Source organism: Bos taurus, chromosome 5 (genome assembly GCF_002263795.3).
Source record: "Bos taurus isolate L1 Dominette 01449 registration number 42190680 breed Hereford chromosome 5, ARS-UCD2.0, whole genome shotgun sequence".
Taxonomy (NCBI): Eukaryota; Metazoa; Chordata; class Mammalia; order Artiodactyla; family Bovidae; genus Bos; species Bos taurus.
This window is the reverse complement of record NC_037332.1, coordinates 56,910,750-56,934,499: the sequence shown is the minus strand read 5'-3', so window position 1 is coordinate 56,934,499 and position 23,750 is coordinate 56,910,750. Positions and strand designations below refer to the sequence as shown.

Sequence of the window (23,750 nt, the reverse complement as noted above, 5' to 3'; positions counted from 1 at the left end):
ATTACCGTGTTAAGTGCTAGGTTTCCTCGGACGGCAGGTGGGGTAACACTGTAGAGCACGGCGGCCCCAGCCACGGCTCCCAGGAGTTGGGCGACCATGTAGCAGATGGCACGAAGCAGGGACATCTGGGAGCCCACAAGGAAGGCGAAAGTGACTGCAGGGTTGACATGGGCTCCACTGATGTGGCCCACAGCCTGCACCAGTGTAGCCAGGGCCAGGCCAAAGGCCAGAGCCACCTGCAAGACATGCAGAGGTCCAGGGGCCCAGCGCAGCGAGGCCCCCAGTCCAAAGAAGACATAGAAGAGGCTGGCAAAGAACTCAGCACATATGGCCCTCCAGAAGGAGGCTGACCGCAGTTCCCACATGGCAGGGGGGATGGGCACAACGCCTGGGTCCCTGACACCCCCCTGGCCTGATCTGGGTGGACAGTCCCCTTTATAGAGGACTTTTAATCCCTGGGAGGGGCAGGCTGAGGTGACTGGCCCAGCCTCTTAACCCCTTCACAGCTGCAGCGGGCAGGCCTGCTCTCGTGCCTCAGATAAAGCTGCAGCATTTCCCCCTCCTCCTCAACTGGGAGATGAGCAGAGCCACGGGTGTGAGGGTGGGAATGGGGTCAGGGCTAGTGTGAGGCTCCAAGAAGAAAGGACCGAGAACAGGGGGCCTGAGGAGTCTGCCTTTCTCTTCACGTCAAAGTTGGGGTTCATAGTCCTGACTGACATCTGTATTAGAGCTTTCCTCAACTCTGCTGGGAAGGTTAGTGAAGCTGAGTTCACTTCACAGAGCATGAGGCTATGCTCCTGGGGGCCTCTAGGCGCCTCTGAACTGGCCAGGGGTAAGGGTGGGGGTGGGGGTCAGGAGTGGAGTCTGGCAGGGAAGCTGGATAACTGAAGAGAATTCTTTAGTTCTCTGGGATTAGGGGGCCTTCTCCCATTGGCTGGTTTGGGCTGGAATCTGTGGACCCTGCAGCCCTGGGACAGAATAGTTCTGCTGCGTCTGGCTTTCTCTGAGCCCGGGCTCCCTACCCCTGACGCATGCCAGCACCTCTCTTTCCAAGCCCTCAGCCTGGCCTTTTACTTTTATTATTTATTTATTTGCTATATCACATGGCTTGCGGGGTTTTACTTCCCCGACCAGTGGCAGCACGGAGTTCTAACCCCTGGACCACCAGGAAAGTCCCAGCCTGGCCTTTTAAACCACAGGGAAAAACCTATTTTCCATGGATAGGTTGGGAGAGGTGTTGGGGAGCTGGGAGAGGAAATGAAAGTGTGAAAGTGTTGATCACTCAGTCATGTCCGACTCTTTGCAACCCCATGGACTGTACCCGGCCAAGCTCCTCTGTCCATGGAATTTTCCAGGCCAGAATACTGGAATGGGTTGCCATTCCTTTCTCCAGGGGATCTTCCCTACCCAAGGACCAAACCCAGGTCTCCCACATTACAGGCTAATTCTTTACCATCTGAGCCACCAGGGAGAGGAGAAGAGAGGTTAGTAATTAAATCTCAGAATCGGCTTGTACTTCATCTTTCCTAATTCATAAGGTCCTAGCAGGAAGTACTGAAGGAAGGAAATTGAGTCTTGCCTATGAAGCAACAGGAGCGTCTAATACCCCCTAAACTGGCTATGATCAGGACATTAAAGTCTTAAATCTTGACCCTTAGAGAAGGGTCTGGGGATGTGGGTATCTGGGGCAGCAGGGTGGTCAAGGAGAGAGAAAAGGACAAGATGGGGAAGAAAAGCTTGGAGAAAGAAATTCAGTTGTGGCCAGGCTTAGTGAGGAAGTTGGCAGTCTAGTGGTGGGGGCTGTGTGGTGGAGAAGGCAGAAGGGAACACACTGTTAGCTTTCACCATCTCCACATGGTGGCTAGTCACAGAGGCCACAAGCTGTTCCCGTATGAAGTACAGGAATTGGGAGTCACATGTAGGCCAATGAGAACGGGATGTCATGGACAAATGACTATTCTGTGTACTTGAAATCCATATATAACAGCAGGAGCAACAAAAACCCTGGCTTTACCACTTTCTAGGTAGGGAAGTTATCTCCACTAGATATAAACTCAAGGAGGGCAGGGACTTGTCAATTTGCTCATCTCTGCAAACCCCGTGCTTGACACACACTATGCAAGGGTGTGGCATGTGGGATCTTCCTGGACCAGAGAAGACTGTGTCTCCTGCGTTGGCAGGCGGATTCTTTACCACTGAGCCACCAGGGAAGCCTCTTGCAAACATTTTTGAAGTTTTTTCCACTAGGAACTATGGAAATGGAGAAAAGGAACTTGTAAAATAACAAACCTGGGGTAGTTACAAAGTTATTTCAAGTCTTCATGGCTTGTAATAGTAATCCATTCTAGAGTCTCCTCTATCTCTACAGTTGATTCAGTTATTTTTGGTTACTAACCATCAGCCTTTCAACTTATTTCTGTTCCTGGGGCTAGTGAGCCTGTTTACTCCCCATGTCAGAAGATCCCATTTCTGTCCCATAGAGGTGCCGTGGAAGCATAATCCATACCACCAAGGAGCAAGTGAGTCTGTAAAGTGTAGGGAATCTTCAGGCAGAGCAATTTGCCTTGCTGCATTTCTGTACAGTGGTCCCGTATGATGACTACAGTTTCCTCTGAGGTTGCCTAGGACCGACTCTCTACCTTTCTGAAGCTACTCCCTAGCCACCCTGTATCCCCTGGACCCAAAGAATAACCCAAGTTTGAGTTCCATAAAAAATCTACTTTGCTGACAAATGGAGAGAGTTGTTGTTCAGTCACTCAGTCGTATCTGACTCTTGTGACCCCGTGGACTGCAGCATGCCTGGCCTCCCTGTCCACTGTCTCCTGGAGGGAGTAGCATGGGAATATACACACTACCATATGTAGTATGGATAGATGGTGGGAATTTGATGTGTGACTCAGGGAGCTCAAGTCAGTGTTCTATGACAACAGAGAGGGGTGGTGGGAGGTGGGAGGTGGGAGGGAGATTCAAGGAGGAGGGTATGTATGTATACCTATGGCTGATGCATGTTAATGTACGGCAGAAACCAGCACGATATTGTAAAGCATTTATCCTTCAATTAGAAAGAAATTTTAAAAAAAGAAACACAAAAAATCCACTTTGTTGATCATACAGGATTGTATGAGGATAAGATGATATACACCTGAGCAATACATCCATGTTAAGTTGACTGCCTTGAAATATAAATGAACTGACTCATGCATTAATCAGATATAAACACAATTTCATGCTTATCAAGTATGGACCATCCTCTCTAGCAATTACAGTGTGGGTGAATAGTGATACGGTACTGAGGGGCTGGGTGACCATCCGTCTCTGCTTCCACCACGTGGAATCTCCATTCCAGCCCTGTACTTAGAATGCCAGGTCAGCATTTAACCCAGCTCCATTGTGTGGACAGTTTCAGTAGGACAAAGGCCCCAGCACAGCACAAGCTAGCCTAGCAGCCCCTTTGGCTAGCTCCTGAGGGCCCCCCTTCTCTCTCTTTCTCTGGTAATGCTTTGCTGACTGCTGACTCCTGGCAAAGTCCAGAACAATCACCAAGCTCTGAGGGCATCATCCCTCTCCCACTCATATTTAAGGGCTCCAATTAGCACTTGTATCAGGCCAGGGCCCCTGCGTGTTAGAAACGGGGTAATCCAAGAAATAGAGTAAATAGTCTAGTCTACCCTGTCCTTGGAAGGATTGATGCTGAAGCTGAAACTCCAATAGTTTGGCCACCTGATGCAAAGAACTGACTCACTGGAAAAGACCCTGATGCTGGGAAAGATTGAAGGCGGGAGGAGAAGGGGACGACAGAGGATGAGATGGTTGGATGGCATCATCGACTAGAAGGACATGAGTTTGAGCAAGCTTGGGGAGTTGGGATGGACAGGGAATCCTGGCGTGTTGCAGTTCATGAGGTCACAGAGTCGGAAACGACTGAGTGACTGAACTGAACTGACCCTGTCCTTGCCTCCTTCTCAACTTTCTTTCCTGTGGAGTCAGATGTAACCCAAGCCAGGCAGACCAATGTTTGCTATGGGTCAGGTCCTGTTCTAAGCACTTTTATATCTCATATACTGGTATTCCCTAGGATCACACCTTCAGCTTATTCCCTACTTACTCTAGTTTACATCCTCTCCTTGGATGACTTCATCTAAGTCATCCCCTCCTTTGAAATTTATATCCAGATACCTACAGAATGTCTTCACCTACTTGGGTGTCCCACAGACCACAAATTCAGCCTGTTCAAAACTGAAATTAATTAATTATCTTTCCCCATCCAAACATGTTTTTCCTTCTGTATCCCATTCAAAATTTTTTTTATTATAGTTGCTTTATAATGTTGTGCTAGTTTCTGCTGTACAATGAAGTGAATCAGCTATATGTATACATATATCCCCTCCCTCGTGGGTTTGCCTCGCCCCCGCCTTCCCTGGCTGTATCCTCTCATTAAGTCAGAAACCTATGAATCAAGTTTCCTTCTCCTGACTCTCAATCCCATCTAACAATAACCACAATTCCATCAGTTCTACTTTTTGGATAGCTGAGCCCACACCAAAGACTCCCAGAGTCTTTGGACTCTGCTTAACTCTGTTTCTAGTCTCATCCCCTCCAGTTCACTTTCCATGTTGCTGTCAGCTCTCTGTTTGTAAAAGGACCTGTAATTTGTCATTACCCTGTGCTCCCTTTAACAACTCTTATATGCCTGAAAAACATTCTTATCAAGGCATACATGACTCTTCATCATTCGGCCTCAACTTTTCTAACTACTCCTTATCTCCCTAGCGTGTGACTCTGGGAATACTGTGCTTCTTGTTGTTCGTCTAACATCCACTCTATTTCATAAGCCAGTGCTTTACCCTAAGCTGTTCCCTCTAGCTTAAATGTCTTTTCCTTCTTTGTCAAGTAAAATTCTCTCTCTTCCTAATTATTTATTATGCATGGAAATGTTTAAGAATTAATTACTTGTTCATTAGCAATGAGGCAGATAGATCAACAGAATGAGGGTGAGTTTATCAGATAGATAGTCTGTGAAAGTGAAATAATCCAAGAGATAACAGGTAAGAAACTATTCCCTGAGCAGGGAATAAAGTAATACAGGTGTGGTCTGACAGCGTGAGGAACATGGAATGATCACTTTAGCTCTTAGGACCAGGAGGAACAGAAGAAGTCCTACAGAAATACAACCTTGGAAATTTCTCATTACTGAGTGCTGTGTTAAGTTGATTCAGTCCTGTCCGATTCTTGGTGAGTCTATAGATGGTAGCCTGCCAGGCTCCTAGCTTAATGGGATTCTCCGGTTAAGAATACTGGAGTGGGTTGTAATGGCCTCTTCCAGGGGATCTTCCTGACCTAGGGATCAAACCTGCATCTCTTGTCTCCTGCATTGGCAGGTGAGTTCTTTACCACTAGAGTCACCTGGGAGAGGATGACTCTACTGAAGGAAAAGTCACCTTCACACGTGTGCTTCTAGTCTTGAAGAGAATGGAAACCTCTCTTCTCACACCCTAATAGGGATGGAAAGGCTGAGCCAGGCTGACGCCTGGTGGAAGGAATGAGCTAGTGCGTGCAAGAACGTTGGCACAAAACTCCCTTATGTATTCCTTTATTCAAAAACAGTGAACACTTACTCTATACTAAGGGGAATATTGAGACGCAGGAGCACAGAGTACAAGGGACTTAATGCCCCTTATGAGTTCACAACCGAATGGGTGGGCTAGCCTCTTTAAATGTTCCCTCAGCCTCACTGAGGAGAATGGAAGACCAGGTGAAAAGCCAATGCAGCAGACCAGGGGAGAAATAATAATAACAATCAGATATGTGAGAAGCTGGAATCAAGATTTCTGGGAGAAATATCAATAATCTCAGATACGCAGTGACACCACCTTTATGGTGGAAAGCAAAGAACTAAAGAGCTTCTTGATGAGGGTGAAAAAGTTGGCTTGAAACTCAACATTCAGAAAACTAAGATCATGGCATCTGGTCCCATTACTTCATGGCAAATAGATGGGGAAACAATGGAAACAGTGACAGACTTTATTTTCTTGGGCTCCAAAATCACTGCTGATGGTGATTGCACTCATGAAATTAAAAGATGTTTGCTCCTTGGAAAAAAAGCTATGACCAACCTAGACAGCATATTAAAAAGCAGAGACATTACTTTGCCAACAAAGATCCATCTAGTCAAAGCTATCATTTTTCCAGTAGTCATGTATGGATGTGAGAATTAGGCTACAAAGAAAGCTGAGTGCTGAAGAATTGACGCTTTTGAACTGTGGTGTTGGAGAAGACTCTTGCGAGTCCCTTGGACTGCAAGGAGATCCAACCAGTCAATCCTAAAGGAAATCAGTCCTGAATATTCATTTGAAAGACTGATGTTGAAGCTGAAACTCCAATACTTTGGCCACCTGTGAAGAACTGACTCATTGGAAAAGACCCTGATGCTGGGAAAGATTGAAGGCAGGAGGGGAAGGGGACGACAGAGGATGAGATGGTTGGATGGCATCACCAACTCAATGGCCATGAGTTTGAGCAAGCTCCGGGAGTTGCTGATGGACAGGGAAGCCTGGCGTGCTGCAGTCCATGGGGTGGCAAAGAGTCAGAGACGACTAAGCGACTGAACTGAACTGAGATATGTTAAGTGAGAGAGACAAAGAAGTCAAGGACTTCCAGCTTTCTGGCCTGGGCACAATTGTGGGTTACAGTTCACCAAGTCAAGGGATAGAGGAAGAGAAAGTGTGTAGGAAAGCAAAATTAGCTTAACTACCTTTGTTTTGCAAGCCATAGATATGGCTTCTGGGAAGGCTCTTCCCAACAATCCCTCATGTACTACTCAATCAGAGGCTTCTCCTTTGCTTCCTGAGCATCCTATAACCACTTCAATCACAGCACATAGTCCATGATAATGCAGCTGCCAATATTCTCATCAACCTTCCCACTAGATTCATAGACTTTTGAAAGAAGAACTGTGCTTTGTGGGAAAAAGATGTTAAGCAGCAGTCATATCATGTAAAACCTTGTAACAGTGCAAGGGAATTTGATGCAGGCATAGTAAAACATTTAAGTAGAGAAAAACAAACAAAAAAACCCCAAAAGATAAAAGTAGCGTGGCGTGAACAGATTTGTGATTTAAAAATATCATTCTGAGGCTTCCCTGCTGGCTCGGTTATAAAGAATCCACCTGCCAGTGTAGGAGACGCAGGTTTGATCCCTGATCTGGGAAGATCCACATGTCGCGGAGCAACTAAGCCTGAGCACCACAACTACCGACTCTGTGCTCCAGAGCCCTTGAGCCGCAATAACTGAAACCCCCTGTGCTCCACAGGAGAAGCCACCGCAGTGAGAAACCCGGGCACGGTGACCATAGGGTAGCCCCTGCTCACAGCAACTAGATAAAAGCCCATACAGCAATGAAAACCCAGCACAGCCAAAAATAAAACTTAAAAAAAATCACTCTGACTGTAGTGTGAACACTGGAAGACAGGTGGAAGTTGGGAGACCAATTTAGAGGCGACCACATTACCACATTTAAAACAAGAAAGTCCCCGTTCAGGTCAAGGATGACAGTCCCTGAACTAGGGACATTGCCACAGGCCCAGTAGTTGGAACTCTGGAATAAGAGAATAATTTTTGGTAAATTAGGCGCTGAAAGACTTGAAATCCCTTTTTCGGGGGAATAGGAGGAAGATGGTGATGCCAGAATCTTGGCTGTCTATGTGCTAATGCCAAACAAAAATAGGGAGCCGGAGTTATGGAGGAGAAGGAAAGAGCGGTTTTATTTCTTTGCCAGGCAAAGGGGGACTGCAGTAGGTTAATGCCTCAAGAACTGTCCCACTCCCCTTTCCTCCTACCCCTCCAGTGTGTAGGAAGAGGTTATATAGTCAGGCAAGTGTATGTGATAAGAATCAAGGCAGTAAGTCACACATGCTTCTTTCTTTGCAAAGTTTCAAGAGTGGGGTTGTTGACAATAATAGGATGTGTGCTGGTCTTAACAACCTGTCTCCTAATCTTGATGAGCTTTAATCTTGCCTCAGGTGGTTTTGTGGCTGATCTGCCCTTTGGAACTCAAGTCATGGAAGCTGGAGTCCTGTTTACAAGAAATGGGAGACAAAAAGGCCTCTGTGCCTGGGAGCCCCACAGAACCCTGGTTAGCATCAATGGGATGTTATTTGGGTGGCCAGTAGAGTGTTGAGAAGAGGCTTTATAATTCTAGAAAGCAGGGATATAGAGACTCAAGCAAATAAAAACGTTCAAAATGTAGGCCCTCAATAATCACCCACTTAACTGATCCATTCTGAACCAAAATAGTGATATTTTGGGGTAAGCTGAGAAAACCAAATATTGAGTTAAACCTTCCCTTACCAGCTCTGAAAACACAAAACCAACATTTATTAATATTTATTGTTAACAACCGCCACTTACCCAGTGGTTGTTATTTGTCAAGATGTACTCTAGGGTATTCTCTCATTTAACTTTTACTATGGCTGACAGCTAGACACCTTTTTTTCAATGAGACTATTATGGCACAGAAAAATTAAGTGGTTTTGAACTGTGGTGTTGGAGAAGACTCTTGAGAGTCCCGTGGACTGCAAGGAGATCCAACCAATCCTAAAGGAAATCAGTCTTGAATATTCATTGGAAGGACTGATGCTGAAGCTCCAATACTTTGGCCACCTGATATGAAGAACTGACTCATTGGAAAAGACCCTGATGTTGGGAAAGATTGAAGGCAAGAGGAGAAGGGGACGACAGAGGATGAGATGGTTGGATGGCATCACATACTCGATGAACATGAGTTTGAGCAAGCTCCAGGAATTGGTGATGGAGGGAAGCCTGGCGTGCTGCAGTCCATGGGGTCGCAGTCGGAAATGACTGAGCCACTGAACAACAACAACACAGGTGGTGGGCTCGAATCCAATCATTGTTTAATTCTAGAATCTATACTTATAACCATCTTGCTACACTTCCTAAACGTCCTATTTAGTTAAAATAAGAACAGCATTCCTCTCCGCAAAATAACCGATTAACCAACCCCCGAGGGAACAGAAACAGAACTCACTAAAATGGCGGCTCTTACGTCATCACACTGCGCCGCGCGCTCTCGAACGCCACGTGCAAGAGGAGCAGGCGGGCAGATGGGCGGGGGCAGCGGTCTCAGCTGGGGGCGTGCCCTGTTCATCCGTGGCGCAAGATGGCGCTCCCCTTTGCACGTTCGTTGTGTCTGTGCCGCCGGGGAGCCAAACGATTGGGGGCTGCCGCCGCGGAAGCCCGCAGAGGTAGGATTCTATGCGTTTACTCTCTTTTACGTCCAAAATAGTTTCCGTCTAATATTCCTGGAGCCCGCGGGAGAAACATTCCCAGCCCCTTCGACTCATTCCCGTCCTCCACCTGCGTTCCAAACTCGGGACACTGGTTTCTTTAAATTACACGGCTTCTCCAGTCCGAGTTTTTCGGCTCCTTGGGCTGCCCGTACTAAAGCGCCCCCACTCTCTTGTCCGCTCGACATTCTGACTCTTCCGTGTTTCCTCGTGATTTGTCTGTTTTACATCGGCTTGTATATGTTGTAGGGTTCTAGCTCACGTCATTATCCAGTTTTTTTGCTCTGCCCGCAGGCATCAGTTTCAAATTGGAAGAAAAGACAGCCCACAGCAGCCTGTTACTCTTCAAAGGTGACACAGGTGTCAAATACGGCATGGTGGGATTGGAGCCCACAAAATTAGCCCTTAATGTGGAGCGCTTCCGGGAGTGGGCAGTTGTGCTGGCAGACACAGCTGTCACCAGTGGCAGGCATTACTGGGAGGTGACAGTGAAGCGCTCTCAGCAGTTCCGGATAGGAGTGGCAGATGTGGACATGTCTCGCGATAGCTGCATCGGTGTTGACGATCGTTCCTGGGTGTTCACCTATGCTCAGCGCAAGTGGCACACCATGTTGGCCAACGAGAAAGCCCCAGTTGAGGGCATGGGGCAGCCAGAGAAGGTGGGGCTGCTGCTGGAGTATGAGGCCCAGAAGCTGAGCCTGGTGGATGTGAGCCGGATTGCTGTGGTCCACATACTACAGACAGATTTCCGGGGTCCAGTGGTGCCTGCCTTTGCCCTTTGGGATGGAGAGCTGCTGACCCATTCAGGGCTTGAGGTACCTGAAGGGCTCTAGTATGTCCATGACTGGAGTCCCTAATCACTCTCTTGGCCTGCCTCCTGCTCCAAGTGTCTGAAACCTTTTAACTGTGCCCGAAGAAACTGCTGGCTCCCAAAATTCAGAGATGGGTCCTCTGTGCAATATTTGTTATCTTCCTTTCTCCTACCTTGTGAAAGCTAGGCATACGGCCACGCTCTCCCCTCCCCCAAACTACTGCCAATTTCCTAGGCTACTATGAATGTACTTTCTGACTTGAATCCTTCAATCTCTCTGCCTCCCTATGTCCAGGCCTTTCTCAGACTGTATTCAGTCCTGGGGGTCTTACCCTTCAGCTTTGTTTGAATTTCATCACTGTGCTACCTCTCCCTCCGTTTGCCCACATGTAACTCGTTTGTTTTGGGGGCTCTACCTAATCTCTCCAGAGTAAATCCTTTCTACCTCTGGCTGGAGGAGTGGTGCCGTGAATGACTTGGCCCTTTCTGTACAGCACATACAGAGTTTGGGCTCTGGTTCCCTCGGGAAGTGCTTTACTGACTGTGTCAGGATGAGAACAGAGCCCTCCTTTCCTAATGCCTCAGTGTTAAGACTCTCAGCCCCACACAGCTGCAGGTCTCCTCACCCTGAGTCCATCTGCCTTAATTGCACACCTCTGATACCTGGTCATCTGTTGCAATCACTGGACCAGTTACAATCATGACCAAAGGGGAAGAGACACATGGGGGATATTGAGGGAATTAGTGCTAGAAATTTTATTCTCCAGGCGGTCCATCTTCATTTCAGCTACAGTTTTGACTTCCAGAGCAAGGAAGGAGGCCTAAGGTCTTACACAATTCACTTGGGGGTTTGTTCAGACCCGAGCAGTTGCCCCCACTTGGCAGCAGAATACACTTAATCTAAAGCAGTATTTGGGATTGAGGAAAACCTAGTGGGGTGAGTATGTGTGTGAAATATGTATTCTTTGGGCTCTGTCTGCCCCTGTGGTTCCATCTTACTCTACAATACCTTTATGATGGTAATGCAGCTGGGTGGCCCTAGGGGAGAAAGAGAAGGACTGGGTCTGGCAAAAATAATTTGTGTAATTAAAGTTTATTTGAGCACAAAATACTTTCTCTGTCTATAAAATTGCTATTAGCAGTAGCAGCAGCACTTCTGGCCAAGGGGGAAGTCTCCAGACTACTAAAGCCTGGTACATAGCTCCCTCTTCTGTGTATATATACACGTGTGATGTGGCTAGAGCCCCTCCGCCAGACTGTCTCTCAGAATGGCTTCTTCGGAGAGAAGAGGGGACCTGCCTGAAGACCTGGGATGATCTGGAGTGGGCTAAGCCATTAGTCTGTACTTTTAAGAAGCCCACAATCTTTGCAGATAGCTCTACTGCAGGTGTCCACAAAGGCACTTCTCTATACTCTTTCTGCCAAGGGAATGGGGGTATTTTGACTCTTTCACAAAAAGCACTGGCCTTAGTCCTGGTCCCCACTGAAGCAGTGCGGCCCTCCGTAGCATGTTTGGTGGTTATATGTTAAGTGTGTGGCCAGCTTGTGCTTTTTCTTGGGCAGGGACCATGCATGCCCCATGCTCACACCATGCTCTCTAAGTTCTCTTTGGACAGGGCCTCAGCTGCAGCTTCAGCCCAAGTCTCAGATGGTGTGTATGAGTCCTGGTAGTCTTGGAGCAGTTTCACCACCTCCAGGTGGTTGAACTGCACAGCATCATCCAGGGGGATGTTGCCCCACCTGAGAGGAGGAACAGAGACCATGAGCAGACAAAGAAGACATCAAGAGTGCCCTGGTTATACACCTACCTGGTGGCTGGAGCGCAGAAGTAGAGAGGTTGTTGCCTATTTTCAGTCCCCGCCCCCCCCCACTTTAGCTTAATCCTACTCACCTGTCCTTGACAAAAGGATTCACTTTGCAGGCCTCAATCAGGAATTTAACAACTTCAATGTGTCCTAGGAACATGGGCACAAGGAAAATGAGAGGGTACAGATTCTAAGGCTTGTGGTGGTAACATGAGTACAGACACTTGGCAGCTGGAGTCTGAACTAAAAGGGGTGGGGGAAGGCTTCTTCCCAGTTTTGCTCCCTGCAGCACCCAGTTAATAGCCTGAGCACTGAAGGCCATCCAGACAAAAACTAGTTGTTTCCTCTGTAACCTTGAGGGCACACATAATGGGGGGCACTCTTGGTAGAAAAGAAAGGTCTTGGGATCTGCCTCCCCTCTTTATTTTTAACCTTCAGATACCTTCAGCGGCAGCAACGTGCAGGGCGGTGCGGGAGTCATAGTCTTTCTGTTCCATGTCCATGGCTGACAAGGCAAACCTAAAGGGGAGTAGAAAGTAGCTGGAGTTGCCCAGATCAGCCTAAAGTCACTGGTAGCCTTTCTGAAGTGGGGTCAGACTGGATGAGTTCCAGAAAAAGCAAGACAGAGCTTATGACGAGATCTGCGGACTCTGTACAGTCTGTGTTCTCTATCTGATGAGGCTGTCAACTCCTGTGTCGGGGGGAGTCTGATGGTTCCAGGAACATCACTGCCTGCCTGTAGTAGGTGCCCAGTACAGATTCGTTGATGTTGGTAGTCCATTTGAGGCAAGGTCTTACCGACCTCCTAGGACTCTGCTTTTAACACCCAGATTAATCACAACAGTGGCTACCATTAATTAAGTTCTTATCACATGGCAGTCAGTGTACTTTAAAGAAAAAAACTCATTTAAATACAGTCTCTGACCATTCAGTCTGACTGTAAGGCTGAAGCACTTAACTATTTGGCTATGTTGACGGCTAATGAGATCTCTGACTAGGAGTATTTTATTGTGTGTATTTGGTCAGAGTAGGGTACCTTCGAAGAGCTGAGACATCTCCACTAGAGGCAGCAAATAAGAGGTTCACCACAGTCTTGTTCTGGAAAACAAATCAGACCCGCCTGAGATGAACTGTGACTTTGAACCCACCCATGCCCAGCTCTTCCCTATCCCCCTCCCTCATGGGTTAGCCTTAGGGGTTAACTTAGCCTAGGGTTTTACTGAAGTGTTATGTAATGTTCTTTTCTGAAATAGTCTTATGAGTCCCCTCGCCCCAAGGGTTCTCCTTACCCGGACTTCTCCCCCTTCACGCCGTGGGTCTAATTTCCGAGCACAGTGCCTCAGGTTATCATAGTTGTGGAAATTGAAGAGAGACACCAACTTCTAGAATTGTAAGGCAAAGAGATTGTTTACTTCCTCCCTGCACTTAGTAGGAGCTCAAAATTGCATTTATTTTCTCATTCAAAAATACGAAGTACTATATGCAAAGTAACTTACTTGGCAGAAGTTGACCCCTCTATAGCTGTTCCCCAGCTTGTCCAGTGGAGGTGATAGACACATCATCCCCATGATGTTGGGTACCACCAGGAGGATGGCTCCTGACACAGCTGATTTGGCCGGCAGGCCCACCTTGGGGACAAAGTTGGAACTGAGGATGAGCCAGAGATGCCCCAACTCTGGGTTAACAAGTTAGCCAACCCCAAATGACTGCATGGGCAAGGCCACGCCCATCTCAAACTGTTGGCTTGTAAATTAGCTTTTCTTATTCCTGTCCGCCCCTACCCTCTTTTAAATTTGTGGCTTCAGTAAGGAACCTATCTACTCTGTGCCTGACGCTGTCCTAGAGCTAGGACAAAGTCTGTCAGTTAATTTACATTCAGGTGGTAGGAGGTAGACAATAAACAGGTAGACAAAGACAAAAATAATCAACTTAGGATAACACACTAGAAAAAGAGCAGGGTGCCGTGATTGAGGATGAAGTGGGAGGGAGGGAGGGAGGTGCTCAGTGGAGAAGTGGGTGGTCAGAAAAGCCTCTCTTTGGAAGTGACCGCCTGTATGAGACCTGAAGAGTCTCCAGCCGTGTGAAGGGCGGCAGCAGAGTGGTTCTGAAATTGTACCCTCCTGCGTTTATGTGTTTGAGGGGCTTGCTGTGTTTGGCAAACTCCCCTAAGGATTCTTGGTCTAAATTGCCCGGCTGGAGGTTAGTGAGTGAGAGGCAGGAACACACGTCCACCTCTCCACCTTCAGAGAGTCAGTGTCCTCTCTTCTTAGCTCTGGGCTCGTGACGAATGGATGGCAGGGCCAGACGCACTCACATGGAAGGCAAACTGGCCCGAGAAGTCGTACATGCCGCAGGAGTGCATGAGGCTGAGGGTGTTGCGCACGGCTTCCGCGCTCAGCACGCTCTCTCCAGTGATGGGGCAGATCCCACCATTGGCCAGGGTGGCTGCCATGACACTGCCCGATTCACAGGTCACCTCCACAGAGCACAGCTGTGGAGACGAGGCAGAGGTGAGGGTGCGGAGTGGACCTGAATGCTGTGCTCTGAGGTGTAAAGCAATGTTCTTGACACCTTGACTCTTCAACAAATTGCCCTGGTGTTTCTGAAGGACCCCGGGACCCCTGGTGACCATCTTGTGGGTCACAGGAAGGAAGGCAGTCTGTTATACCCTTGACCCTGAATGGCGGCGTTTGCTTACCTGGAAGTAGAGATCAAGGGCAGCCATCATGTCCACCCCTTTAGGAAAGCACTGCAAGGAAGAAGAGGAGAGAGCCATCAGCAGTCCCTGTCGCACTGCCAGAAGTCCCCAACCCCCTCTGCCCTTACACCAGCCGCAGAATCCCAGGGACTTTCTCTACCGCCTCTCCCGGTTACCTTCTTTTCCTTTAGATAATAACCGATGGCATAATTCCGATCCCCCGTTTCCTTCTCTGACTGGAATCTGAAGCAGACACCCAATTTAGTAGTTGACATTGGAAAGATGGGTGTGAGGAGAAGGGGGAAAAATACCTTCCCTCAGACAGAAAACTAGATCGCACATGTCAAAGTAAATCAGCCCTTTTATAAATTCTCCCAGTGATACTGGAGGAAATGTCTGAACCTCAGCCAGCACTGGGCCCAGCTTTATGGTAGCGTGAAAAACAACCAAACCCCAATGGTGTGGTCATCTAGCCTAGGAAAATGACATTTTTGGCTTTGCAAAGCTTGGCAAGAAAGGGCCCAGGTGCAGACTCTCAAGCTGTTTTTCACGTTAAGTACTAAACAGAAATGGAACAAATTCTTTTACAAAGCAAACAAATGTGGAGGATGGGGCAGGGAGGAAGCTGGGAGGTCAAAGTTCCCCTGGGATTCCTTCCTCCTAACATTCTATCCTCCTCCTTGATTCAACAAGCCCCCCCACCCCACAGCGCCCCTCAGCATGTGTGTACACACCCTCAAAACACCGCCCCCCACACACACATTTAGCCAGTCCTGTGAACAGGGCCTTACGTGGCATTGCTGAAACCCATGTATTCATTCCCAGCCATTTTGTTCAGATATTGCAAGACCTGGAAGAGAAAAGGAAGCATGGGAGGCACCCCATGCGTGAAGACCCCTAGTGAACACACACAGGCTTCTGCACTCCTAACCCTCTGCACTCCTCAGTCCTTATCCCAGCAGGGACTTCTGAAGGTCTTCCTCCCTGACACCAGATCCCCACACTTCTGAAAATAAGGCTTCTAGTATGGGCTGGTGCACCATCAAAGTGGGGTTAAAGCCAGGCACCGGGGCAGCTGGAATGGACACTTTGCCATAGAGAAAAGCAGCCAGGGGCTGAGCAGCGAGGGAACTTACAAAATCAAACTTTTCTGCTTTGTTACAGTCCATCTGCAAGGCAACAAAAAGAGCTGTCAGTATTCTAAGCCTAGGAGGCTGACAGGGAGGGCCAGAAGGACCTAGTGGAGACAGACTGTTAGATTGGTTTTGCTACTGGGCGTGTGTTGCGTTTTACAGTGACTTTTTTTTTTTTTTTTTTAAACTGAGACTTTTTGTATCCATGCCTATGTAGTGATCTTAAAAACCATTTAGAGTTTATGATCAAGTAATGAGTACAGATAATTTCACCCTATCTGTGAGCCTCACCCATCCCTGGGTTTCACTCCCATCTCCATCCTCAATGCCAATCCTCATCCCCCACTCCCACTTCCGTGTTCCTGGTTCCAGTCCTGTCCCCAAGCCCCGCCCCTATTCCTGCTCCCCATCCTCATTGCTTATTCCCCTGCTGGAGTCTTACTCTGTGCTATTCCTGACGCCCACAGCCATCTCAAGACTGGAGTGAGTGATGGGAATGGGAGGAGGGTTTGTGTTGTATACACTGTAATGCTCAACTATATAAACTATATTGATAATTGAAGTAAAGTTAAAGATTTTAGCTGAGGGTCACGTCAGTAGGGCCTGTTTAGATGGGAATGGGATGAGGCAGGTCCCAGATACAGGGTTGTAGACAGAGTGATCCTAGAGCAAGGGGAGAGCCTGGTCCCTCCCAAACCTTCAATTGCTTCCTCTCTGTGTCAACTATAGTGTCAACACTGTAGGAACTCTGACACCTGAGTCCCTAGGGGGAGGGTTCCTAACACCACCTTCCTCAGGAGGGCCTGTGATTGGCTCTGGATTGTTGCTGCCCACACTGCTCTCAGGTTCTTGCTCAAGCCCTGGGAGACCTACAGCTGACAGGCTGGCCTGACTTCCTTGCTCAAGGCCAACTCACAGCTCCGGGTGACGTGAATAGCTGCCCCGGTCTGGCCATTCACCCTTCTTTCCATGTGTCCCTCACCCAGAAGTGGCCAATCAGTACCTAAAAGAGCTGTCCTCCCCTTGTGTCTGGCATTTGGCCCTTGGTTCTAGGCTGGGGTCAGGACCTGCTGTCTTCTCTCTGGGCCAGGAAGCTCTGGGCTCCAGACTCATGGGTGGGGGCAGGGATACAGTTCCTCTTACTAATGTCCTCAGCATAATTTATGAGTCCCTTCTGTGTCTTCATTGCCTCCTAGGCACCCTCAAAGGAATCAAGGCCCCACCAATCTCCCTGGAGAGACAGGCAGATATGAAGGATAGAAGAACAAGGTGAATAGAAAGCAGTACCTTCCAGAAGCCTAGGTAGCACTGACCTTGATCAGGGAGCTCACGACAATAGCACCAGCATTGACCATGGGGTTATGGGGGATTCCTGGGGAAATACAAACCACCCAGAGTCTTATCAGCCACTTAGTAAAACCTTTACAGCCTGCCCACTCTGCAGGGTAGATGGGAAAGGTTTCTTTGCTGGGGAGGATGGAGTGACAGAGCTGATCAGGAAGGGCAGAGGACTTCCCTGGTGGTCCAGTGGTAAAGAATCCCCCCTGCCTATGCAGGGGACACGGCTTTGATCCCTGGTCCAGGAAGATTCCACATGTCACAAGGTAACTAAGCCTGTGCACTGCAATTACTGAGCCTGAGTGCTGCTACTACTGAAGACTGAGTGCCCAAGAGCCCGTGCTCCACAACAAGGGAAGCCACTGCAGTGAGAAGACAGTGCTCCGCAGCTAGAGAGTAGCCCCACTCGCCACAGCTAGGGAAAGTCTGTACAGCAATGAGGACCTAGTGCAGTCAAAGATTAAAAAAAAGGGCAAAGAAACACATACCCTTGGGAGAGGGGTGGGATAAGAAAGGGACATCTGTGAGTCTGGTCCGGGCCCAGGGAGTGCTCACCTTCCTCATTGAGGGAGAGCGTGTTGTAGCGCAGGCCGCTGGGCTCCTTGCCCACGAACTTGTGCACGTAGTCTGTGCCTAGGGTGCTTATGGAGATGGCATACGTGAGGGGCTTCACGCAGGACTGCAGGCAGAAGGGGATCTTTGTGTGGCCCACGGAGTGTCTGGAGGCAAACGGGGGCCATGAAAGGGGTTGGACTATGCTCTGCACCTGTGCCCTGTCTTCCCTTCCTCACCCAGCATCTCACCGTTGACCATCCACAGTGCACAGCGAGACACCCCACAGGTCTGGATTTGACTTGGCCAGCTGAGGGATGTAGGCTGCCACCTGCGTAGGAGTGGGTAGAGAAAACAGAGACAGAATGGAGAAATGGACATGGAGAGGGGGAACAGAGTTGAGGTTCAGGATCAGGAGAATCTTTTAGATAAAAGCTAAAATTCTGACTTGTGCAGGACAACAGGGTTCCCTCCTGCCTGGTGTTCCTAGAGACACTGAAGCCTTAAGTCCTAGGCCTTACCCTTCTGCAGACACACTCCTATAGAGATAGCAGTAAAGTGCATAGAAGGTATTAATACAAAGAGAATACTGGGTTAGCTTTCCTTTCTCTCCTTAGGCTCAATAACCCTATAGTCTCTTTCAAAGTTCTATTGAATCCTTATGTCAGTTGTCTCCATAAAAACATCAGATTCCCTCACTTGCTCTAGAAATCACAGGTAAAAATACATAAAGCTCTTGTCCCCCACTTTAGAGGTTCTGCTTCTCATCTCTCGTCAGTTGGATTTCCAGCGCCAGGAAATCTCCGAGAAGCAAGGTATACCTGGCCCAGAGCCCTTGCCCCTCCATCCCCTGGCCCTCACCTTGCCTCCAGTGAGCTCTTTGGCATCCTCAAAGATGCGGTCCACGTGGCTCGTGAACTCCTCAAAATCAGGAATAACAAACTTCTTTCGGAAGGCCTGAGTCAGTAGCACAATGTTGCTGCTCACACACCTGGATCCCGGACACAATTGGGTTAGAGGGTTGGAGAGACACAGCTGTGACTCATGTGGAGGCATGGGGGTTGGGAATAAAAAGTGTGAGTGGTCGTTGGGTTTGGGACCAACAGCTGTGTATGTAACCTTGGGTCTATCGCTGGATTTTTCTGGGTCTTGTTTCTATGCCTCTAAAATGAAGGGTTGTAATGATATGGAAAGATATTCCAAGACACTATCTAGGAGGAAAAAAACCCTGAATAATCTGTATAGTAGGTTTTATATTTTAAATCTTAAATGTTTACATATGTATATGGACATTACCTAGAAGATACTTACTAATCTGTTCACTTCTGGAAAAAGGGACTGGGATTGGGGAGAGAGGGAAAAGAGAACATGTATTTCTCTGTTGTTTGAATTTTTATAATAAGTATAGGCATATTCACGTGTTGCTTGTGTAACCAGTAAATAATAAAATTAAGTGAGGGGTTGACTTGAATCCCTAGGATCCCTCCTGGCTGTTCAAGTCTGTGTCCCCAGAACAGTTTTGAGAGGGGGTGCCCTTGTTTCCCGGGCCCTCACTTTCGGAAAAGATCTCGGTCCAAGAGGCCACCACTGTTGGACTGTCGAACCATGCGGCGCATCTGGCTCATGCAGTCCCGGAGCCGGGGATCTGACGTCTGCAGTCCGGTGGCCTTCAGCGCCTTCCGGGGAAAGAAGCCTGGTAAGGTCAACTACAAGGACAATAATCCAATCCTAATCATTTTCCCCAGTGGATCACAATGAACTCAACCCCAACTACTACAATAGGTGGAACAAATGGGTTTGCAGACTAAGAAAGGATGCAGTATAACAATTTTGAAGGCTAACATGGGTTTCCTTGCCCTTTTTCATCAAGGCAGCTGGTTTCTGACCCCCTTGGATGTATGTGCCAAACCAGGAAGATAGGCAGAGTCAGAGGGTTGAATTACCCTTTCTGGGACAGCCTAGGCTATCTGCTACCATCAGCTGTTTTTCATCCTCATAATGAAGCCGCCCGTTAGCTGCCTTGTACCTGTCCTACCTTCCTTTTCCCAGTTTCCAGAGATCCTAAGGGATAAGTATCCCGAGCAGGTGGAGAGGAACTTACAGTAGTGAACTTGTGGATAGGTATTCGTTCCTGTCCCTCACCAATAGTGTAGAAGAGCAGGTCACCCAGACGGGACAGCATGCCACTCTCTGAAGAGTCACTGTTTGGAGGCAGAGACAGGGGAGAAGGACAGGAACCTGAGAACTGCTCCCTGCTCCTCCTGTTAGAACAAGGCTGATCAGTAGGGAGGTGTCCTCGGTCTACACGTCCTCCCTGAACCTTCTGATCTATCCCTATAATTCTAACCTTCACATCTGTCCTGTTCTCCAGCTTTCTTTTGTTCCTAAACTTCAGACATTTGTTTCTAGGTGCCTCTTAAATAACTGCATTTCTAGGTGTACCATAGCACTGCAAACTCACCATGTCCAAGTCTGAGGTCATCTTGCCTGCCTCCCTCCCTCTGCTCCTCTTGTTGTTCCCATTTGGATTAATAGTGTTACCACTTACCCACAAGCCAAGCTGGAAACATGGAATCATTTGGACAATCCCCATACCCTACACCCATAACCAAACCTGGATGAATTTATCAAATCCATGTGCTTTTCTTCTCTCCCCCTCTGTTGGAATGGGGTAGTAGAAAGTACAGAGTTTGCCCCATAATAGCTGTGTGATCTTAATATGGATAGTAAGTCAAGTTATTTAATACAGCTGAACCTGCTTCCTCATCTCTAAAATAAGGGTTTAATATCTGCTTCACATGGGTAATGTGAGGTTTAATTTCAACGACATTCCATGAAAAACTATCTTTCACAAAGTAGATGCTCAGTGGCTCCTTGTTTGTCGATTACACATTCTCTTGACTTGCAATCCATTGTTCACAATGTGACAGTTATCTTTCTAAAACTCAAATATCATTTCTCTAATCAGACCTTTGATAGTTCCCTAGTACCTACAAAATAAGTTCTATTTCTTGGTATGGCATTAAAGGCTCTTTAAAATCTGCCAACATTCCTTTCCTACTTTCTACCATGCCCTCACACTCCAGTTATGCCAGGAGTAAACAAAAGAAGTAAATAAGAGAAGCAAGCTGAAGAACACTGTTTATACTGTGGTACTATAGTACGGTACACGTAATAAATAGGTGGCTCCCCAAATGGGCTAAGGCACTGTCAGGCTTCCTGGCCTTTGTTGTGTATACTGAAACTTCTGCATGGAAAGACCTTTTCCTCCTTCACCTGTACAGTCCTGCTCATCCTACAAAGTCCATATCAAATGTTATTAACTCTGTAAAGGCTTCCCCAAACTCCTAGATTTTGCTTATGCTGCTGGTATGACACAACATACCACCTTATTGACAGAAAACAGTCTTCCCTGCTCTACTGTCGTGTCTTCTTGGTTTTTTTTGGAGGCAGGGCTGGGCCAGGCAGCATTGGGATCTTAGTTCCTCTACCACAGATATCAACATGTAATTGTTGATATTTGCATAAAATATCTCTAGAAGGTTGTACAAGATATCAATGACAGATGTCTCTGCGGAGAAAAATTTCCTAAGAATTTAAGACACAATTGAACAACTGCATAAGAATATGTAGTAACCAAACTGAAGATTGGTTAAATAAATTAGGATATCTCAATATAATGGAATCTTACAATGACAAAACAGCAGCCATTAAAAGGACAATATCATGCATGCACACATTAAATCATATTAAAAGCTGTTTATAAATGGAAAAGATAGGCGATCAAAGAATAGTAATATTATCCTACTTTTGTTAAATTTTTATATATCCATATATAGCATATAGTATATATGTGGATATAAATCATGGATTTATATTGAATACAGATATATGGTTGCCTCTAATATTGGGACCTTAATTTTTTCCTTGATACTCTATTTACCTTGTTTTTCTTTAATAATTAGAAATAAAGCTAAATGTTAAAAAAACAAAACAATAACCTGAATTAAAGGGCTTTTTCTCTTTGCTACCCTCCTCCACCAAGAACACTTTCCCCTCATGGATGGTGCCACATTCCCAGAGCCCATCCCCCTCCATGCCCTCAACTCCTTCTGCCCAAAGGAGTATCAGTCCAAGGCCTTTAACCAAGAAGTCTCTGGGAGCACAGGCAGCAAGAGGTAGGAGGATCAAGTTTCCTGAGAACACTTCCAACTGTAAATCAAATACTCTAGTTAAACACACACACACACACACACTTCTATTACCTGAGCCACAGGATAAGGAAGGAGGTGTGTGTGTACAGGAATCAGGGATGTCTCTTGCTCCCCATCCCACAGAAGATGTGAGGGTGAGGGAGATTAAACCTTTTCTCTATCCCACCATTATTTCTCTCAAGGTGATTATTTGGGAAAAGTTTGGATGGAAAGTTGACTGGGAGACAGAAGGTTTATTCTTTAAAGTTTAAACATTCTGTGTCTCCTTGAAAAGAGGCTGATGTATAGCATAGTAACAATTCTTACCAATAATAAATTGTTTAGTTGCTAACTCTTGTCCGACTCTTTTGCGACTCCATGGACTGTAGTCCGCTAGGCTCCTCTGTCCATGGAATTTCCCAGGCAACAGTGGGTTGCATTTCCTTCTCCAGGGCATCTTCCCCACCCAGGGACAGAACCGGAGTCTCCTGCATTGGCAGGTGGATTCTTTACAACTGAGCCATCAAGGATAAATAGATAAAGCTTATTGAATGTTACCTGGCCAGGACAGGGGGCTTCCTGGGTGGATCAGACAGTAAAGAATCTGCCTGCAATGTGGGAGACCTGAGTTCGATCTTTGGGTTGGGAAGACCCCATGGAGAAGGGAATGGCTACCCACTCCAGTATTCTGGCCTGGAGACAGGAAATCCGGTGGTGGTGAGGTAGAAGACAGAGTGGTCTGTCTGGTTATTTTAATTATAGTGTGCATGTCTTTCTGATTGTCCTCAATAGATGTCAATGACAGGGGAGTTGGTTCATTTCTTATTCTTGCTATAAAAAAGCAGGGGCTACCTGCATAGTGTCTGTGTTGGCTTCTGGGGACGACAAAATTTCCTGCTCAGTCTGTTTCTGCGTGTGGAAGACAAGAGGCTCACCCACCAAGTGTTCCTGGGTGGTGGGGGAGAGAGGTTCAGCCTCTAAGGCTGACTGAGACCAAAGGAAGAAAACACCTTAAATCAGGGAGCCGCCTGCGCAGCACGTTTAATGGCTCTTGACTGGTTCTGGTTTGGGAGATCTGCGTCTTATGATCTTCCCCTCCATTATAGATTTTCCTCCTTCAAAAACCAATAGGAGAACCACCCTTATTCTAGATTAGGGAGTCCTGATTACGAACACAACACATACGCAGATGACATACGCACGTATCTGCGTACAGATAACACTCGAACATCACACATTACATGCCGAAACACAGACAGGTCACACACAGATCCAAGTATACCAGGACACAAGGCAGGCTGTTCCACACCCACGCATCCTCGAAAATACACACGAGGATCAGGGAGAAAAGGAGGGTGAGGATGGGCAGTGCTCACACTGCCCTGCACTCAGAGACGTGCACCAAGCAACACTCCGCGCCCACCAGCATTCCCAATTAAGTACGCACCTTGGATAGGCACCATCCCGAGCACCGACTTGCCCAAAAGCCCTCCCGGGCGGACGGCACTTTACCGCCCGAGCGTGGCGTACCCAAAGCCCCAAATCTAAAGGAAAAGGCATCGCAGGACAGTAAGCTAGGAGAGGAGAAGGAAGATGGGATGCGTTCCTGAGGGAATAGGACTCGGAAGCTAGCGGGAACCGCAGTGGGAGTGGGAGCGAGCCTGTCCCTTGCCCCTGTCCCGCGAGTCTTACTGATCCTGATGCTGCGTCTGGTGGCTGTGCGGCGTCTCCTTGCCTTGCGCCGCGGCCTCACTGAGGTGGTGCCGGACGCCCCACGTAAGGAGAGGGTTCTGGCTCAGGTGACCCCAGCCTCCCCGCCGGCAGTGACTGCCAGCCCTGCTCAGCGAATTCTGTAGAGCCTTGAAGGAGCGCATCCCCCCAGCTCGCCGCCTGCTCGGCCCGAGCGCCCAGGGCGTCT

At 47.7% G+C, this 23,750-nt stretch overlaps 3 protein-coding genes across 12 annotated transcripts in view; 1 reads left to right on the top strand and 2 right to left on the bottom strand.

The window, feature by feature from the left end:
• MIP (major intrinsic protein of lens fiber) overlaps positions 1-9,163 on the bottom strand; it is a 13,593-nt gene extending 4,430 nt beyond the window's left edge. The window contains exons 1-2 of one of the 3 annotated variants that reach the window (XM_059886088.1): positions 9,044-9,163; positions 6-236 (exon numbers count right to left, since the gene is read on the bottom strand). In XM_059886088.1, the coding sequence (XP_059742071.1) occupies positions 6-236; positions 9,044-9,163 (351 nt within the window). 3 annotated transcript variants of the gene reach the window in all.
• On the top strand, positions 9,145-11,222 carry SPRYD4 (SPRY domain containing 4). The gene is made up of 2 exons (NM_001076173.1): positions 9,145-9,260; positions 9,597-11,222. The coding sequence occupies exons 1-2, from the start codon at positions 9,176-9,178 to the stop codon at positions 10,133-10,135; spliced, it is 624 nt and encodes a 207-aa protein (NP_001069641.1). The 5' UTR covers positions 9,145-9,175; the 3' UTR covers positions 10,136-11,222.
• On the bottom strand, positions 11,189-23,750 carry GLS2 (glutaminase 2). Of its 8 annotated transcripts, none has more exons than NM_001192274.1 (18): positions 23,609-23,706; positions 19,741-19,840; positions 19,194-19,315; positions 18,501-18,630; positions 17,891-17,970; positions 17,643-17,806; positions 17,063-17,121; positions 15,753-15,785; positions 15,408-15,466; positions 14,793-14,859; positions 14,617-14,667; positions 14,233-14,409; positions 13,415-13,546; positions 13,208-13,300; positions 12,955-13,016; positions 12,361-12,437; positions 12,005-12,068; positions 11,189-11,853 (listed from the first exon to the last, which is right to left on the bottom strand). In NM_001192274.1, exons 1-18 carry the CDS (start codon positions 23,704-23,706, stop codon positions 11,697-11,699), a joined length of 1,725 nt encoding a protein of 574 aa, NP_001179203.1. In that variant the 3' UTR covers positions 11,189-11,696. The 8 variants fall into 8 exon arrangements, with proteins under 8 accessions (NP_001179203.1, XP_005206713.1, XP_005206712.1 ...); XM_005206656.5 differs by having other exon boundaries at positions 11,191-11,853; positions 23,280-23,750; XM_005206655.5 differs by having other exon boundaries at positions 11,191-11,853; positions 23,525-23,750.

What these genes read in the sequence shown, in the direction of transcription:
- SPRYD4 (NM_001076173.1), top strand. Translation starts at nt 9,176, where the DNA reads ATGGCGCTCCCCTTTGCACGTTCGTTGTGTCTGTGCCGCCGGGGAGCC. An exon ending in CGCCGCGGAAGCCCGCAGAG is followed by an intron (nt 9,261 to 9,596) that starts GTAGGATTCTAT and finishes CTCTGCCCGCAG; the next exon opens with GCATCAGTTTCAAATTGGAA.
- GLS2 (XM_005206655.5), bottom strand. Translation starts at nt 23,706, where the DNA reads ATGCGCTCCTTCAAGGCTCTACAGAATTCGCTGAGCAGGGCTGGCAGT. An exon ending in ATTATCTAAAGGAAAAGAAG is followed by an intron (nt 14,668 to 14,792) that starts GTAACCGGGAGA and finishes TCTTCCTTGCAG; the next exon opens with TGCTTTCCTAAAGGGGTGGA. An exon ending in GATGTCTCAGCTCTTCGAAG is followed by an intron (nt 12,438 to 12,954) that starts GTACCCTACTCT and finishes ACTCCCCTTTAG; the next exon opens with GTTTGCCTTGTCAGCCATGG.